At 43.3% G+C, this 16,684-nt stretch overlaps 1 protein-coding gene across 1 annotated transcript; it reads right to left on the reverse strand.

Annotated features, from left to right (window-relative positions):
• Positions 1-1,187: 1,187 nt before the first annotated feature.
• On the reverse strand, positions 1,188-7,007 carry LOC122427463 (protein pitchfork). The gene is made up of 6 exons (XM_043446979.1): positions 6,956-7,007; positions 6,579-6,721; positions 5,861-5,959; positions 4,979-5,109; positions 2,949-3,066; positions 1,188-1,426 (listed from the first exon to the last, which is right to left on the reverse strand). The coding sequence occupies exons 1-6, from the start codon at positions 6,972-6,974 to the stop codon at positions 1,358-1,360; spliced, it is 579 nt and encodes a 192-aa protein (XP_043302914.1). The 5' UTR covers positions 6,975-7,007; the 3' UTR covers positions 1,188-1,357.
• Between the last annotated feature and the right edge of the window lie 9,677 nt (positions 7,008-16,684).

The raw sequence follows: 16,684 nt of genomic DNA on the forward strand, positions 1-16,684 counted from the left end.
CTGGTTTGTCTGGCCCCTGGAGGGGCCAGTGCTTGCCCAGTGGTGAGTGGTACTGGAGGTCTTGGTCCTCCAGCAGGGATGGCCATGTCAAGGGGCATGTTTAAAGGTGGCTGTGGGCTCAGGAAATCTTTTGACAGGCTGTCTGCTGATGGATGGGGCTGCATCCCCACGCAGTTTGTTGTTTGGCCTGAGCCATCCTAGCTCTGGAGCCTAGAGTCTGTTGGATGGGGCCAGGTCTTGCTGCTAATGACCCAGGCAAGATGTCTACCTCCAGCCAGAGTTCATGCAGATGAATTCCCGCCCCCCGCCCCAATATTTTTACCACCAGTATCTTTGTCCCCAGGATGAGCCCCACTCTCCTCACCTTCCCAGGAGACCCTCAAAATCCCAACAGATAGGTCTTGCTCAGGCTTCGATGAAGTTACTGCTTTTGCCCTGAGTCTTGGTGTGCATGAGATTTCCTGTGTAGCTTTTAAGGGTGGAGTCTCTATTTCCCCCAGTTCTGTGAAGCTCCTGCCATTAATCCCCACCAGCCTTCAAAGTCAAAGGCTCTGGAGGCTGTTCTTCTCGAGGCCAAATATGAGGCTGACATGGAGCTCAGAACTTTCACACCTGTGGAAGAATTTCTGTCGTATTATTTTTCAGTTTGTGAGATCTGATCATATCACAAGTGCACCCCTCCTAGTGTCTCATTGTGGTTATTTCTTTATGTCTTTGGATGCAGGATATTTTTTGGCAGGTTCCAGTCTTTTTTTAATCAATAGTTGATTAGCAGTGAGTTGTGATTTTGGTGTGCTTGTGAGAAGAGGTGACCTCACGAAGTTTTTTCTACTCTGCCACCTTGTCTAGGAATTGGAAGAGCCCCTAAAATATTTACTCTGCCTTAAGTATCCTCTACATCTAGCAAGTCCAAATACAAAGTCAAGTAAGCCATCCAAATCCTTGATGTGTATAGACCAACAATCTCCTATCGCCAGGGCTAGCAGTAGAAAGCATAAAACTCATTCTCGGAAAAAACAAACAAACAAAAAAAACCCCTCATTCCTGGGACTTATAGCTAGAGGGCAGGGATGCACAAGTATAATATTTCAGTAAAGTGAAGCCACTCTACTGAGCACTCAGTTAGGAACCCCTCTGACCCTTCTACATTTTTACACAACAAACCAGCACGTGGAGAGAGCACCCTCTGTACAATGAGTCTTTATGCAGTCATATAGTAATTATGAGCCCTTTGCCCCTCCCTGCACCCCATGCTGGCAGACAGGAGGGTCAGAGCAATGCAGAAGGACAAGAGCAGCTGTCCTCAGTCCTGGAGAGTCTGTGGTCAGGAGGAGCATGTGAAGGTAGTCACAGCTTTTCAGTTGTAGTACAAGCTTAGGTAGGCCAAATGGTTCCGATGCTTTCTAAAGTCCTTGTCTGTGGACAGCTGCAATGAAAAATACTGTCAAAGTCGATATTCACATGAGAACTCCCTGCCTCTGGTCTTCCTGGATGTGTGAAATAGACCCGTATGTTAGAGCTGTTTTAGCCTACCTGAGCCCCAACCACATAGTAACCTAACCTAGTGAATCTCTCAACATTGCTCTGTATATCTACTCTTTGTCATCTTTTTCTGGAATATATCATGCTAGGAATTATTTTCTACTTGGCAAATCATCAAGTATAGCTGGTAAATTTCTTGAAAACAAAGATTATGTGTTTAATTCTTGAATGTTACCTGTAGGCCCTAGCAAAATGATGTTAGTACACTTAGTGAAGTGAAGTTGCTCAGTTGTGCCCAACTCTTTGTGACCCCATGGACTCTAGCCTACCATGCTCCTCTGTCCACGGGATTTTCCAGGCAAGAGTACAGGAGTGGGCTGCCATTTCCTTCTCCAGAGTTAGTACACTTGGCATTTAATAAACACTTGCAGAATTAATCCAAAGTTCCACCAGGGGAAAAAGGACACTTCTGGAATTATTATAAGTGACATGGGCCGACCATTTATTATGCTACAGGTCTGGTGCTATAATATCTCAATCTTTACAACTTCATCAGATCAAGTCTAGTTCACATCCATTCTAAAGATAAGCAAACTGAGGCTTAGAAAAGTTAGAGGATACATAGCAAATAAATATGGAACTAGTGTTTGAACTCAGGCAGTCTGTTCCTAAAATCCATGTTCTTACCAGAATGATCCACTGTACCTTGATGATCTAACACTAAGTGATGTGATGGAAAGAGCACTGGCTTAGAAGTCACATGATCCAGACTCTAGCTGAGCAACTTCAACAAGCCATTTAATGCATCTAAGCCTCAGTTTGGACTTGCCTGGTAGCTCAGCTGGTCAAGAATCCACCTGCAGTGTGGGAGACCTGGGTTTGATCCTTGGGTTGCGAAGATCCCCTGGAGGAGGGCATGGCAACTCACTCCAGTATTCTAGTCTGGAGAATTCCCACAGACAGAGGAGCCTGGCAGGCTACAGTCCATGGGGTTGCAGAGTCAGATGTGAAAGTGTTAGTCACTTCAGTCGTGTCTGACTCTTTGTGAACCCATGGTCTCTACCCCACCAGGTTCCTCTGTCCATGGGATTCTCTAGGCGAGAATACTGGAGTGGGTTGCCATTGCCCTCTCCAAAAGAGTCGGATGCAATTGAGTGACTAAGCACAGCACAGAACAATCCTGTTTCCTCCTCAATCATAGAGGATAATTATCTCAGACTACCACAAAGATTACCTGAGGACTACATAAGAAACTGTGACTTTTGTTCAGTCACATACACCTTTAGAAATCTAGTGAAATTGTGTAACTCTCCAAAATTTCCCATATGTATATATTACACAAAATTGTGCAAGTAATTTCAGGGGATCAAGGATTTCTTGAAGCTTATTTACAGACCCCTGGTTAAGAATCACTGATACATGTGGAAGTATAAGGTAAAGGTTCCACAGAAGTCCAATCATATTACCTCAGTTTTCAGGGTTCTTTTCTGTAGACATGGAACCTGAGCCCAATCTGGAGATCCAAATTTCATTGGCCAGGTGACTTTCTGGGGTGCCTTTTTCTCTAGTTTATATGTGCCAGGGCTAGAAATAAAAATATAAAACCTTATGTTGAAGAGTTAGTAACCACCTAGTAGTCACCTCTAGTCTGGAGAAATCCCACGGACATAGGAGCCTGGCAAGTTACAGTCCACGGGGTCGCAAAGAGTTGGATGTGAAAGTGTTAGTCACTTCAGTCGTGTCTGACTCTCTGTGACCCTGTGGACTGTAGCCTACCAGGTTCCTCTGTCCATGGGATTCTCCAGGCGAGAATGCTGGAGTGGGTTGTAGTGACCACAAACTTCATCAGTACCACCTGTGTACCTGAACTAGTCCTAATTCTTTTGGAAAAGGCAACAGACTGATTAGATATTAATGTCAGGCAAGCATAGGGTTCCTTTGCCTGCTAACGTGTTTCTAAATAGGTGTTAGTGTTCAAGATTTTTAGTCCTGACATTGCAGTGAAGATAAAAAGCAACCCTAGTTTCAGCTATTTCTGCAACCTCACTCTTCTTAACTGAGAGACCAGGAGATCCCAGAAGTGGTGGATGATAACAGAGATTTGCCACAGTGATGCTAATTAGTACCCATGATGTGACGTTTCTTAACAATAGAGTATTTTGTATGGCCTTTGTTCATATCATTTTGTCTTTTGGTGTAGACGCTTAACTGTGGAAATGAGATGTAGACTGGACATGGGAAACAAGCTTCATCATCTCCACTTCTTTACTACAACCTTAAGAAAGTTATATTTCCTCTCTGATCCTTGGAATTTTCACCAGTAAAAGACCTTGACCATGCCCTATAATTTTTAATGGCTTCCTAAAGCACTGAGACCGCCTCCCTTGGTCTATGAGGTTTATGGACTCTAGCCTTTCTTCCTCCTCTGTTCTCATTTTCTTCTTGCCCACTACACTGTAGCCACACTAGCCTTCTTTCTTTTTTCCGCATACCAAATTCCTTCCCAACTGCAGCCTTTGTACTTGCAGTTCCTTCTGCCTGGGACGCTCTCGGCCTAGACCTTCACAGGGCCAGTTCAGTCTTGTCATTGAGCTTTCAGATGAAGTGTCATTTCCCAGAAAGACCAATCCTCGCCAAAGCAGATTCCAGCCATCACTCCATATCATATCATCTTTGTAAAAATTATTACTATTTTTATTTTTTATTTATTTTAGGCTGTACTGGGTCTTTGTTGGTTCACAAGCTTTCTCTCCAGGTGCAATGAGCAGGGGCTACTCTCCAGTTGCAGTATGTGGGCTTCTCATTGTGGCAGCGCCTCTTGTTGTGAAGCATGGGCTCTGGGGAGTGCCGGCTTCACTAGTTGTGGCTCCCAGGCTCTAGAGCACAGGCTCAGTAGTTGTGGTACATGGGCTTAGTTGCTACAAGGCATGCCAGATCTTTCCAGATCAGGGATCCAACCCGTTTCTCCTGCATTGCCAGGCAGATTCTTTACCACTGAGCCACCGGGGAAGCCCCCCTATTATATCATCTTGTTTGGTGTTATTCAGCACTCCACCAGGTCACCATACTTCTGGGTGCGCCTGTGGTAGCCCCAGCTCATGGCTACTGTCTTGGTATAATTATTAATAAGACCCCCTTTAAAGTCTCAAGTCTCTAATGACTAATAAATTATATGGTCACTCTCTATCACCACTGATTATTTTCTTGTTTATTTGCTTCTCATCTGTCTGAACTCTAGAATGTAAACTCCAAGAAATGATGATGGGTGTAATGCAAAATCTTTGGAACCTACACAACTTCTTGGCCTTTTATGAATATTTATTGAATGAATCACCACATTCTACAATTTATAATTCTAGAAACCTGGAAGGCAAGAGGTTGAATCTTTAAAGATAGATGGTTTCTTATTTAGAGGGCATGGTTGGGATGTAACCCCTTTTTGTACTTTCTTTCCTATTGCTCTTTGTTGAAGTGCACCAGAAGAAGGGGCACATACCCAGGATAACAAGGGTCCTTTGAGTGTGTCCGAAAGCGAGGTGACAAGGTATTAAATGGAGCAAAATTTGGTTTGTGTGTTTGCTCCTGAAGATTGACTGTCTGGTACATGCCTGGGTAAGGTGTCACATCCTGTTTCCAAGAAAAAGATCAATATGTCAGAGGTTGATGTATATATATGTAAAGACTTCTAAGTAGAAAAAACAAACTCATCCTCCCCCTCTTCATGTATCAGCTATGGTTTAACTATATCAAGCTATAGAATTAGGCCTACAGTAGGTAGAAAACCAAGATAAGAGTATGGTTCAGCTACCTAAAAGTACCAAATGTTTTGGCTGTAGAAATAAGCCTATGGGGACAGAGAGCCAAGGTAACCTATCGTAGCTACTATCCCCACCATCCCACCATCCCACTCAGATTTTCTTTTGGAGCCAGTATCCCTCTCCCTGAGCTTAAGTGTCAAGAAATGTCCAACAAGAGATTAGGAACCTATACTGAAGACTCGAAATCCAATCACACAAAAATGTTAAGAAGTTAGAACTGGTTTTTTAACTGATAAGATATTATACTATATATTACATATAATTATATGATGCATATAAACAAAGCTTCCAGTATTTTATCAACAGGTGTCTCAGGACTGAAGCCCTGCCTTGGTACCATTTCTTCTGAGAATTATTTTCCACTCTCCCAGGACACTTACACACACATCCCATATTAACACCCAAGTTTTCATGTAGACTCCTTAGTAGCTTTTGTCCAGATGACTTTCATCTTGAATTTCAGGATATACTTTAGGTAACCTCCAATCGTGCTCCCCAATACAAATACAAGCAGCAACATGGATCACACTGAAATCTAAGCATGTCCAGCCATTTCTAACCTTGTTCTTTGGCTTAAATCTCACAGCTGTTCTGGCTCCAAAACCATATCCTTTTATACTGGTTGGGATCTTAGCGAGGTTGTTTGCCAAGTCTTTACTCTTCATGTGTCATGCAGAAAACAAACAAAGACAAAACATGCATAGAGAACATTATAGTTATTAAAAGAGTGATCTCAGTATCCCTGAATCTTCTCTGCTCAAGTTGCCCTTTCTTTCTTGATTCCTCTGAATTAAGACCAAACAATTACATGTGTAACACAGGGTTCTCTACAAAGAAATGTGGCTGGATAGGTAGAGTGAATGACACTTGAATCCAGTGAATCCACTTTTCTGAGCCCCACAGAGCTGAATCAGCTTTATATGGTTTCAACTGAGTCTGATTATGATTTCATAAACTACTTACCAGCACAGACACAGTAGGTTTGGACTAAGAGGAAATATTTAGTCACCAGCCTTTGTAGGTGTGAATGATGAAGGAACACTTATTGTGGATGGCATGAGGCCAAGGCTTGCATTTGGTAGGGATGGCAAATGCGAGTAATGGCCCTTCACTTTCTGATAATGGCCCTGACAGCTGGTTGCAGACAGAGGACCAGAGAGCACTTTCTCATGCTGGGACCCAGAAGGTGACAAACGCACAGGGCTTTTCTTCCAGGAAACTTGGGTATCCTTAGATAGTCTGGGAACTGACACCACCTGAGGGAAGGTGAATACTCACCTCTTCTGCTATATAACATCCAGGCCCTCTGTGGGGCACTCCCCTAATAGGGAGAAACTTGTTCCCCAATAAGTTTGGGGGATGGAAGTGAGGAAAGATCTTCCTATGTTGACAAGTTCCAAAGGAGTAGTTAACCAGCGTTTCTGGAGAGCGAGGAAGAGGAGAAACCCATATGAAAGAAGGCCTTGTGGTCCAAATGAGGGTTGGGGGCAGGGGCGGTGTGGGGAAAGGTGGCTGAGACCTGAGCAGATTGCTCTCTTAACGAAACCGTGACCAATCCAAGGAGACGTGCAAACTACATTTCCCTCCTTTCCCTCTTGGTCTTTCCCTGTCTCCCCATCTTCCTTCTGCCTCTACTCTGACTCAGCCCTCCTCACCTGCTTTGCCGAAGCACATCGCGCCAGTGCCTCTACGGCGAGAGTTTTGAACCGCGTTGCCTAGGGAACAGGCGGGCGGGCAACCCCAGCTTTCGTGCGCCTGCGTGGCAAGAGCGTCTGCCCCGGAGCCACGTTGGGCCACGTTGGGCCACGTTGGGCCCGGTTGGTTGGGAACCTGCGCCACTAGGGTCAGGAGCCCAGGAGGGTGTGAACTAACAAAAACAAAATAAGTGTATGTGTACCAAAGAAATGAGGGACATAAAAAGGCTGAGGAATTATTTCAGATTCAGGCATATTGATGAAGCATGAAAATCTAATGCGACATATGTTCCTAGATTGGATCTTGAATGAGATAAGAAAGATACGTTGTTGGGAAAGTTATTTAAAGGTTTTTTCCTACTTAGCCAGTCACTGAAAAGACACTGAATTAGTCAACATATTTTTTTTTTTAAGACTGTGTAAGACATTTATTCAAGTTGTTCAACAAATATTTATTAGTGTCCAAATAATGGTAAAGATTTAACCATACTGGACCGTGTGCTACTTAGATCGTTTTGGAGATTCATCTTTGTCTCCTAAGAACTTAATTTCCAATGTTTTCTCACTGGAAGCAGAATGATGGATTTTACCAGCCATCCCATCTCCCCCTGTCTTTTTCTGGAAGCTTTCCCCACCTAGTTTTCTGTCTGTTAGTAGGACAACAATAATGCCAGAATAAAGCTAAATGGCTTGTTAGTTAAACTCTCTAAATATGTGGACTCTCCTTTTACAGAAATAATTTTGTTAGTTTAGTGACAGTAGACTACTTGAATCCTAGAAGTGAATTGCTATCTTGGTGTAAACCAAGCTTGTTTCACTCAGCCTCCTCTCCACCACCAACAGGTGCTGATGAATTATGTGAGCTGGATGAGAGCAAGCCACTCATTGTCAGCAAGTTTTGCAAGCATGAGGTTTGTTCCAAATTATTATATTTACGTAAACCTTTCTTTCAGTAAGTGCTTTCTTTCATTTAGTACTTCTGTGCATTCTGAGGAAGCTTTAGAGCATCTGAGGAGAGCCAAAAAATGTGGAAGAAGCTGAGATAATTTATATCCAATCACCCTTTGCAGGGAGTTTCTTAGCGTTAATCTCTGGGTCACACTGAACATTATTAGAATCACTTGTGCAGAACCTGGTTTTGTTTGGATAAAGGGTAAGCAAGCTCTAGTCTCAATTTTGAGTTAAAGTTTCCCTAGAGCATCAGCAACCTATATAGATCAATTTTGGGAAAGTAAAATAAGCAGAACAGTCTTGGACCCAAAACACATTGTTTTGTTGCATTCTCCGTGAAAAATGGGCATCTATGAAACTTTTCATCTTCATTATATGGTCACAAAACTTGTTCAATCCAGAAAGACTCAAGCAGGTACAGAGATGGGGAGAGAAATTTAACTTATTTTAAGTTACAGAGGTATATGACACATAATCCATGATCCTAAAATCTTTTGTCATCTTGTGTAAGGTTTAATACCCTCCTCAACTTATTGTGGAAAATTTCCTTATCTTGTACATGATATGCCATAGCTTCAATATATAATATGTCATCAAAATCCAAAAGATCATCTGATCTCTATTTCTGCCCTGCAAATATGTGTTAATATGCAATATTTGTTTTTCTCTTTCTAATTTACTTCACTCTAACAGTAAAAGAGTGACAGTCTCTAGGCCCATTCATGTATCTACAAGTGATGCAATTTCATTCCTTTTAATGGGAGATTGGGGTTGACATATATACTCTACCATGTGTAAAATAGATAGCTAGTGGAAATCTGCTATATAGTACAGGGAGCTCAGCTTGGTGCTCTGTGATGACCTAGATGGGTGGCATGGGAGGGGTGGAAGAAAAGTCCAAGAGGGAGGGGATATACAGAGGAGCCTGGTGGGCTACAGTTCACAGGGTCATGCAGAGTCAGACATGACTGAAGCAACTTAGTGCAACACAACACATAGCTGATCACCTCATTGTACAGCAGAAACTAACACAACATCATAAAGCAGCTATACTCCAATAAAAAACAAATCAAAGGAAGAGTAGATAGAGTTTACACCAACCTTTTAACTTTCTGGTGGGAGCCCAGCCAGTACCACTGGTTGCAAGTTCCCTCAGTAAATACAGTCATATTTCAATATCGCCGTGATGTTGAGGCTCACATTCTGGTAAAGCATCTTACTTTGGGAGGCACCATGTTATATGCATTAGGAACTTCAGTTTCAAGCTAAAATTTTCCACTCCAATAGTAACGTTTATTTGGGATATTGGCTGAAAAGAATGAAACTTGTTTAGATCAGAAAATGTGCTTTACATGTACAAGCTAAATCAGCTTCAGGTTCTGCCAGATCTTTAACAAGCAATTTGTCGCTCAAAAGAGCCCTCTGTTTAGGTCAGAAACTGCCTGATGTACAGGCCTGTGACCATTATTCAATGTCAACTTGCCTGGCAGAGTTAGTATTAATTCTACCTTTGATCTTGGCACGTGAGACGCAGATTCTGTGCCCAACACAGAGTGCCCATCCCTGGGCCCATGGTAGATTCCTCATAGCAAGACCAATTTGGGTATCATTTGTGTAGTTATTTTTAAAAATTATAGTAAAATGTAATATACAATTTATATTTTAATCATTTTAAGTGTGCAATTAGGTGGCATTAAGTACTTTCCCATTATTGTGCAACAATCAGCAACATCCATCATCCCAAATTGGAACTCTGTAATCATTAAACAATAACTCTCCTTCCAGATCTTGGCAACCACCCTTCTACTTTCAGGTTTGTGGGTTTGACTATTCTAGGTACCTCATATGAGTAGAATCATACTGTTTGTCCTATGTGTCTGGATTGTCATTTGATTTTATAAGGTGTTGCCTTGCTCCTCAAAGTGTGGGACCAGCAGCACTGGCATATCCTGGAACTTGTGAGAAGGGCGGAATGTTCAGATATCTTAAACTGTAATTTATGCTTTCCCGGTGACTAGTGCCTGTTAAAAGTTGAGAAGCACTGACTTTGATTATCCTTTGAGAATTCTAACTGGCTCAGGAACCAGGCAGGGAAGTGTCCAGCCATTCACAAGTGAGCCACTCTGATGTGTCAGGAGCTTTTGGGCATTGTGATGTGTGGCAGTGAGTGAGACAGATGTAGTCAGCCCAGCCTCCAACAGCTTAGTCTAGACAGAAAGAGATAGGATGGAATTATTGTTTTAGTGCTAGCCAAAAGAAATGAAGATTGTTAGGAAATGGAGAGATCGTAGCCAGTAATGAAGAAGTGGTAAATCTTCCCTGATGAAGTGACATTTGGATTGAGTCCTAAAGGTTCAATGTGGAGTAGCTGCTGCTTGGGGCTGAGGAAGAATTCCAGATGGAAGTGGCAGTGTGAACAGAGTCCTGCTGTGGAAGGAGCTCAGAGCTCGCTAGAGAAGGAGGGCACTGCAGCTAGGGTTAAATGGAGGTGGGGGTGCAGGATAAAAGATGAGGCTAGTTGCTGCTGGCGGTGGTGCTATGAATTATGGTGAGGATCTCAAAACAGTCAAGTAACCTGTTCAGTTGCTCAGTTGTGTCTGACTCTTTGCCACCCCATGGACTGCAGCACACCAGGCCTCCCTGTCCATCACCAACTCCTGAGTTTACCCAAACTCATGTCCACTGAGTTGTTGATCCCATCCAACCATCTCATCCTCTGTCGTCCCCTTCTCCTCCCACCTTCAATCTTTCCCAGCATCAGGGTCTTTTCCAAGGAGTCAGTTCTTTGCATCAGGTGGCCAAAGTATTGGAGTTTCAGCTTCAACATCAGTCCTTCCAATGAACACCCAGGACTGATCTCCTTTAGGATGGACTGGTTGGATCTCCTTGCAGTCCAAGGGACTCTCAAAAATCTTCTCCAACACCACAGTTCAAAAGCATCAATTCTTCGGCACTCAGCTTTCTTTATAGCCCAACTCTCACATTCATACATGACTACTGGAAAAATCATAGCCTTGACTAGATGGACCTCTGTTGACAAAGTAATGTTTCTGCTTTTTAATATGCTGTCTAGGTTGGCCATAGCTTTCCTTCCAAGGAGTAAGCGTCTTTTAATTTTCACGGCTGCAATCACCATCTGCAGTGATTTTGGAGCCCCCAAAAGTAAAGTCAGCCACTGTTTTCACTGTTTCCCCATCTATTTTCCATGAAGTGATGGGACCAGATGACATGATCTTAGTTTTCTGAATGAGCTTTAAGCCAACTTTTTCACTCTCCTCTTTCACTTTCATCAAGAGGCTCATTAGTTCTTCTTCACTTTCTGCCATAAGGGTGGTGTCATCTGCATGTATGAGGTTATTGATATTTCTCCCAGCAATCTTGATTCCAGCTTGCACTTCATCCAACCCAGACTTTCTCATGATGTACTCTGCATATAAGTTAAATAAGCAGGGTGACAATATACAGCCTTGATGTACTCCTATTTGGAACCAGTCTGTTTTCCTATTTGGAACCGGTCTGCTGTTTCATGTCCAGTTCTAACTGTTGTTTCCTGACCCGCATACAGATTTCTCAAAAGGCAGGTCAGGTGGTCTGGTATTCCCATCTCTTTCAAAATTTTCCAGTTTATTGTGATCCACACAGTCAAATGTGTGGCATAGTCAATAAAGCAGAAATAGATGTTTTTCTGGAACTCTCTTGCTTTTTCAATGATCTAGCAGGTGTTGGCAATTTGATCTCTGGTTCCTCTGCCTTTTCTAAATCCAGATTGAACATCTGGAAGTTCACAGTTGACATACTGTTGAAGCCTGGCTTGGAGAATTTTTAGCATTACTTTACTAGCATGTGAAATGAGTGCAGTTGTGTGGTAGTTTGAGCATTCTTTGGCATTGCCTTTCTTAGGGATTGGAATGAAAATGGACCTTTTCCAGTCCCATGGCCACTGCTGAGTTTTCCAACTTTGCTGGCAGATGGAGTGCAGCACTTTCACAGCATTATCTTTTAGGATTTGAGATAGCTCAACTGGAATTCCATCACCTCCACTAGCTTTGTTCATAGTGATGCTTCCTAAGGCCCACTTGGCTTCACATTCCAGGATATCTGGTTCTAGGTGAGTGACCTGTTGGGTATGCTTTTGAAATGGATTTCAGTGCTGGACTTTGGAGGGGAGACTGTGAAAACTCAAAGGATACTAGGTTTTTGTTTTTTCCTTTAACCTGAGCCACTAAGGTGTAGGCAGCTGAACTAGGCTTGGTAATTTGGCTACTCCCATCTGGAAGTTAAATCAGCAGGCAGAGCTGCAAAGATTCAAAGAATGGGTATCTGACAATGATGAGGACAGTGCAGTAGCAGCAGCACCAACACCATCAGTGGAACTTCCAAACCATACTTCCCATGGCAGGACTCTGGCAGTATCTTTTATAAATAGTCTTTCTTGCCTCCTGTCTGTGTTTTAAGACTATTCCACAACATGTCCATTGATTCCACATTGCTTTACAGGCTTTTCTTTGAATATCTGCTTGGATAGATTCAGCCAGAGTTGCTGTCTGTTGTTTGCATCCACACCACCCTGATAACGACTGTCTTGGTCAGTGCTGAAAAAGTTGCATGTTTCATAAATTTGGAGATGAAGTAGAAGCTGTTGTCAGAGTTATGGGAAACTTTCTGTGAGTTCATCACTGTCATCAGGAATAACAGCCCCTCTTTGTTGGTTTCTATTAGGGGTATTTTCTTTCTTGTTCTGACCCTGTTCTGCTGACTCCAGCCCCCACCCTCCCAATATTCTTTCTGGGGCCCATCCACTCTGATGGATGTGCTGCCAGAGAGGCTCGTTAGTGTTGTTGCTCAGTCGTGTCTAGCTCTTTACAACCCCATGGACTGTAACACCATAGACTGTAACCCGCCAGGCTCCTCTGTCCATGGGATTCTCCAGGCAAGAATACTGGAATGGGTTGCCATTTCCTCCTCCAGGGCATCTTAACAACCTAGGGATCAAACCTGGGTCTCACACATTGCAGGAAGATTCTTTACCACCTGAAACACCAGAGAAGGACTTAGTAATAGTGTAGCAGGTGCAGTTGGCTGTATAACATCTGTTCTCCTTCCTTCCTCCATCTTTACTGATAGAACTTTGATTTTGTTCATCCATGGGTAGTCATGTCCTTCAGAGAAGAAACATATCAAGAACTTGAGTCCTGGATGATTCTGCTGAACACCTGAATTAAGCAATGATGATTTAGCCACCTCTTCTGGATTTCTTGTAATGAATGTTAATAGTTTTTTTTTTTAGTTAAATTGCTTCTAGTTGAGATTTCTATTGCACCTAACAAATGCAAGTAGTTAATAGTGCATGATGTTTTTGAGTACTTAGCCTTTAAAGTAAGACTTTTAATAATCTAAACACTTTGTAAGATAATTATCAATATATTAATGTTATAGATGGGAAAACAGACTCATGAATATTAAGCAACATGATCCAATGTTATATAGTCTATCAGTCAGCATCCTAAGGAAAATAGATAGTACACTCGAGATAATTTGAGGGGGATTTATTTGCAAAGAGACTAACCACAAAGATTAGTATTTTAGGGGAACCACAAGGTTAGTCCATGAAGCCAGGGCTAGAACAGTGGAGCTGGTACAGGGAGAGGTTTCTAGAAGCTGGAAGAAGAGAGAGTCAGGTAGAGCAGTCCTCCTTGAGAGGAGCAGTGACCCTTGATGGAGGGATATAGTCACCTTGATGTGATTTCATAGGGAGAGATCAGGGGAGTAAACACCCTGACCTCATTCTCCTCCTTACTCTACCCTACATTCAAGCAGGGCCTACTGAGCTATTGGTTGTAGTCCAAACAGACTTCCAGGGTTGGAGAGAAAGGTGGAGAAAGATGGGGAGGTAGAGGGACAGTTGGAAAATATCTGTTACGATCCACCCTGTTTGCCTCTAGTATCCGTCTGAAATGCAGGTAAAATTTCATGTCCTCAACACAGGAGATACCCGAAGTACCCTCAGCTACTTATCATCATGGGACAGTGTTCATTTGTTCATAATCACCTTAAACTAAACAGCTATCCATCAACAGATAAAGTAGCAGAAGGGAAATGGGAAGGTAAAAACAAGTAATGTAAAGTGTACCTGTTACAACCTCTGCTTCTGTAACAATGCCAGTTGCCTCTTTCTAAGCCAGAGTGCACTCTTGGCTGTGTATTTTCTTATCTCATGCATTCCAAAGGCAGACTACTTAATTGTTTAGGGGCTAAAAAAGTAAATTAATCATGTATCCTCACTAAATGAGCTCACTTTGCAATAGATGAAACAGTTGTTTAGGAGGGCGGTCCTAGGATGGCGGAGAAATAGGATGGGGAATCCACTTTCTCCCCCCTAATTTGATCGAAAGAACATTTGAACACTGAGCAAATTCCACAAAACAATTTCTGAATGCTGGCAGGGGACATCAGGCATCCAGAAAGATGGCCCATTGTCTTCAAAGGAGGTAGGACAAAATATAAAAGATAAAAAGAGAGACAAAAGAGTTAGGGACGGAGACCCATTCTGGGAAGGGAGTCTTAAGAGAAGTTTCCAGACACCAGGAAACCCTCTCACCGGCGGGTCTGTGGGGAGTTTTGGAATCCCAGAGGGCAACATAACCAGAGGAAAAATAAATAAATAAAACCCACAGATTATGTGCCTAATGGCAACTCCCAACAGAGAAGTAGCCCAGACGCTCACATCTGCACCAGCAAGCAGGAGCTGAACAGGGAGGTGCGGGCTGCATTGCTTAGGGTAAGGAATGGGCCTGAATGCCCTGAGGGCAATCTGAGGGAACTAACATGAGCTAGCAACCCAAACTGTGGAATAGCCAGAGAGAGCGAGAGAAAAAAAGAGAGAGAGAGAGAGAGAACTACCCTGCGAAAAGCTCTAACCTAAGACACTGCCAGGACTGCTTATGGAACAAAGGACTGAGCGAATACCAGAGGAGAGCTAGCCGACTGTGGACTGGCCCATCCCCTGCCGGAGGCAGGGAGGCAGGAGGGAGGCAGCCAGAGCCGGAAAGGGGCAATCTCGGCCCCAGAGATGGCATCCTCTACCAAACTGCAAGTAGGCTCCCAGTTGCTAACTAAGACTTCTTGGGGTTCTGGACAGTTGACATCTGCTGGGAGGGTCACAGCCAGAGATCGTCTCCCCAGAAGAGACACACAGCACACCTGAGACAGGCGTGCCCTTTGACACCCAGGTAACTGAGCAGCTGTAACCGGGGAGGTAATAAGACGAACCCCCAACCTGGGGAGACTGCACTAGCCAAGTACCTGGTCGCCTAAGTTGCTCGGGCCTGGGAGGGGCACAAAATGCATGCCCAGCCAAGTCTGTGCCTTTGTGAAGTACCTGAGAACCTGAACCTGAGTGGCTTAGACCTGGGAAGTGCACACAACCCAGGGTCCGCCTCAGACAGTGCCCCGGCAGAGCAACTTAGAGCCTGAGCAGTGTAGACTGGGAAAGCCCACACGCCATGAGCAGGGGCAGACCCAGTGTGGCCCAGACACTGCGAGCGCTCCCCACACTCGCCAGTGATATTTGTTTGCAGTGCTCCTCCCTCCTCACAGCACGACTGAGCAAGTGAGCCTAAATAAGTGACCACCTTCATCCCTTGTGTCAGGGTGGAAATTAGACACTGAAGAGACCAGCAAACAGAAGAAGCTAAAGTAAACAGAGGGAACCGCTTTGGAAGTGACAGGTGCAACAGATTAAAACCCTGTCGTTATCACTGACTACATTGGAAGGCGCCTATAGATCTTGAGAAGTATAAGCCAGATTAAGCAACTATCTGAAGCTGAACTGACCCCACACTGCCCACAACAGCTCTAGAGAAATTCCTAGATATATTTTTACTATTATTATTTTTTAAATTAAGAAAAAAATTTTTTAATTTTTAAGTCCTCTATTACTTCTTTAATTTTCATTTTTATAACCTATTATTACCTTGCCAAAAAAAGACCCTATTTTTAAAGCAAGTTTCATATATATATATTTTATAATTTTTGTGACTTTGTTTTTTTTTTAAGATTGTGTTTTTGAGAGTCTAATCTCTAGATTTTTAATCTTTGCTTTTTGGTATTTATTATCAATTTTGTACCTTTAAGAATCCAATCTTCATTACCCATTTTTCCTTAGGAGTGTGATTACTGGCTTGATTACTCTCTCCCCCTTTGACTCTCCTTTTTCACCCCCGGGTCACCTCTATCTCCTTCTTCCCTCTTCTCTTCTCTACCCAATTCTGTGAATCTCTTTGTGTGTTCCAGGCTGTGGAGAACACTTAGGGAACTGATTACTGGCTAGATCTGTCTCTCTCCTATTGATTCCCCCTTGTCTCCTCCTGGTCACCTCTATCTCTTTCTCCCTCTTCTCTTCCCTATGTAACTCTGTGAACCTCTCTGAGGGGTCCAGACTGTGGAGAGCAAATAGGGAATTGATTACTGGCTAGCTTGCTCTCTCCCCTTTTGATTCCTCCTCTACTCCTCCTGGTCACCTCAATCTCCCTCCTCCCTCTTCTCTTGTCAATGTAACTCTGTGAACCTCTCTGGGTGTCCCTCACTGTAGAGAATCTTTTCATCATTAACCTAGATGTTTTATCATTGGTGCTGTATGGATGGAGAAGTCTTGAGGCTACTGTAAGAATAAGACTGAAAACCAGAGGCAGGAGGCTTAAGTTCAAAACCTGAGAACACCAGAGAACACCTGACTCCAGG

This window comes from Cervus canadensis, chromosome 2 (assembly GCF_019320065.1).
Source record: "Cervus canadensis isolate Bull #8, Minnesota chromosome 2, ASM1932006v1, whole genome shotgun sequence".
NCBI classification, from domain to species: Eukaryota; Metazoa; Chordata; class Mammalia; order Artiodactyla; family Cervidae; genus Cervus; species Cervus canadensis.

What these genes read in the sequence shown, in the direction of transcription:
- LOC122427463 (XM_043446979.1), bottom strand. An exon ending in AAGGACCCTTGTTATCCTGG is followed by an intron (nt 3,067 to 4,978) that starts GTATGTGCCCCT and finishes TTTTATTTCTAG; the next exon opens with CCCTGGCACATATAAACTAG. An exon ending in AAAGAACCCTGAAAACTGAG is followed by an intron (nt 1,427 to 2,948) that starts GTAATATGATTG and finishes TTTTCATTGCAG; the next exon opens with CTGTCCACAGACAAGGACTT.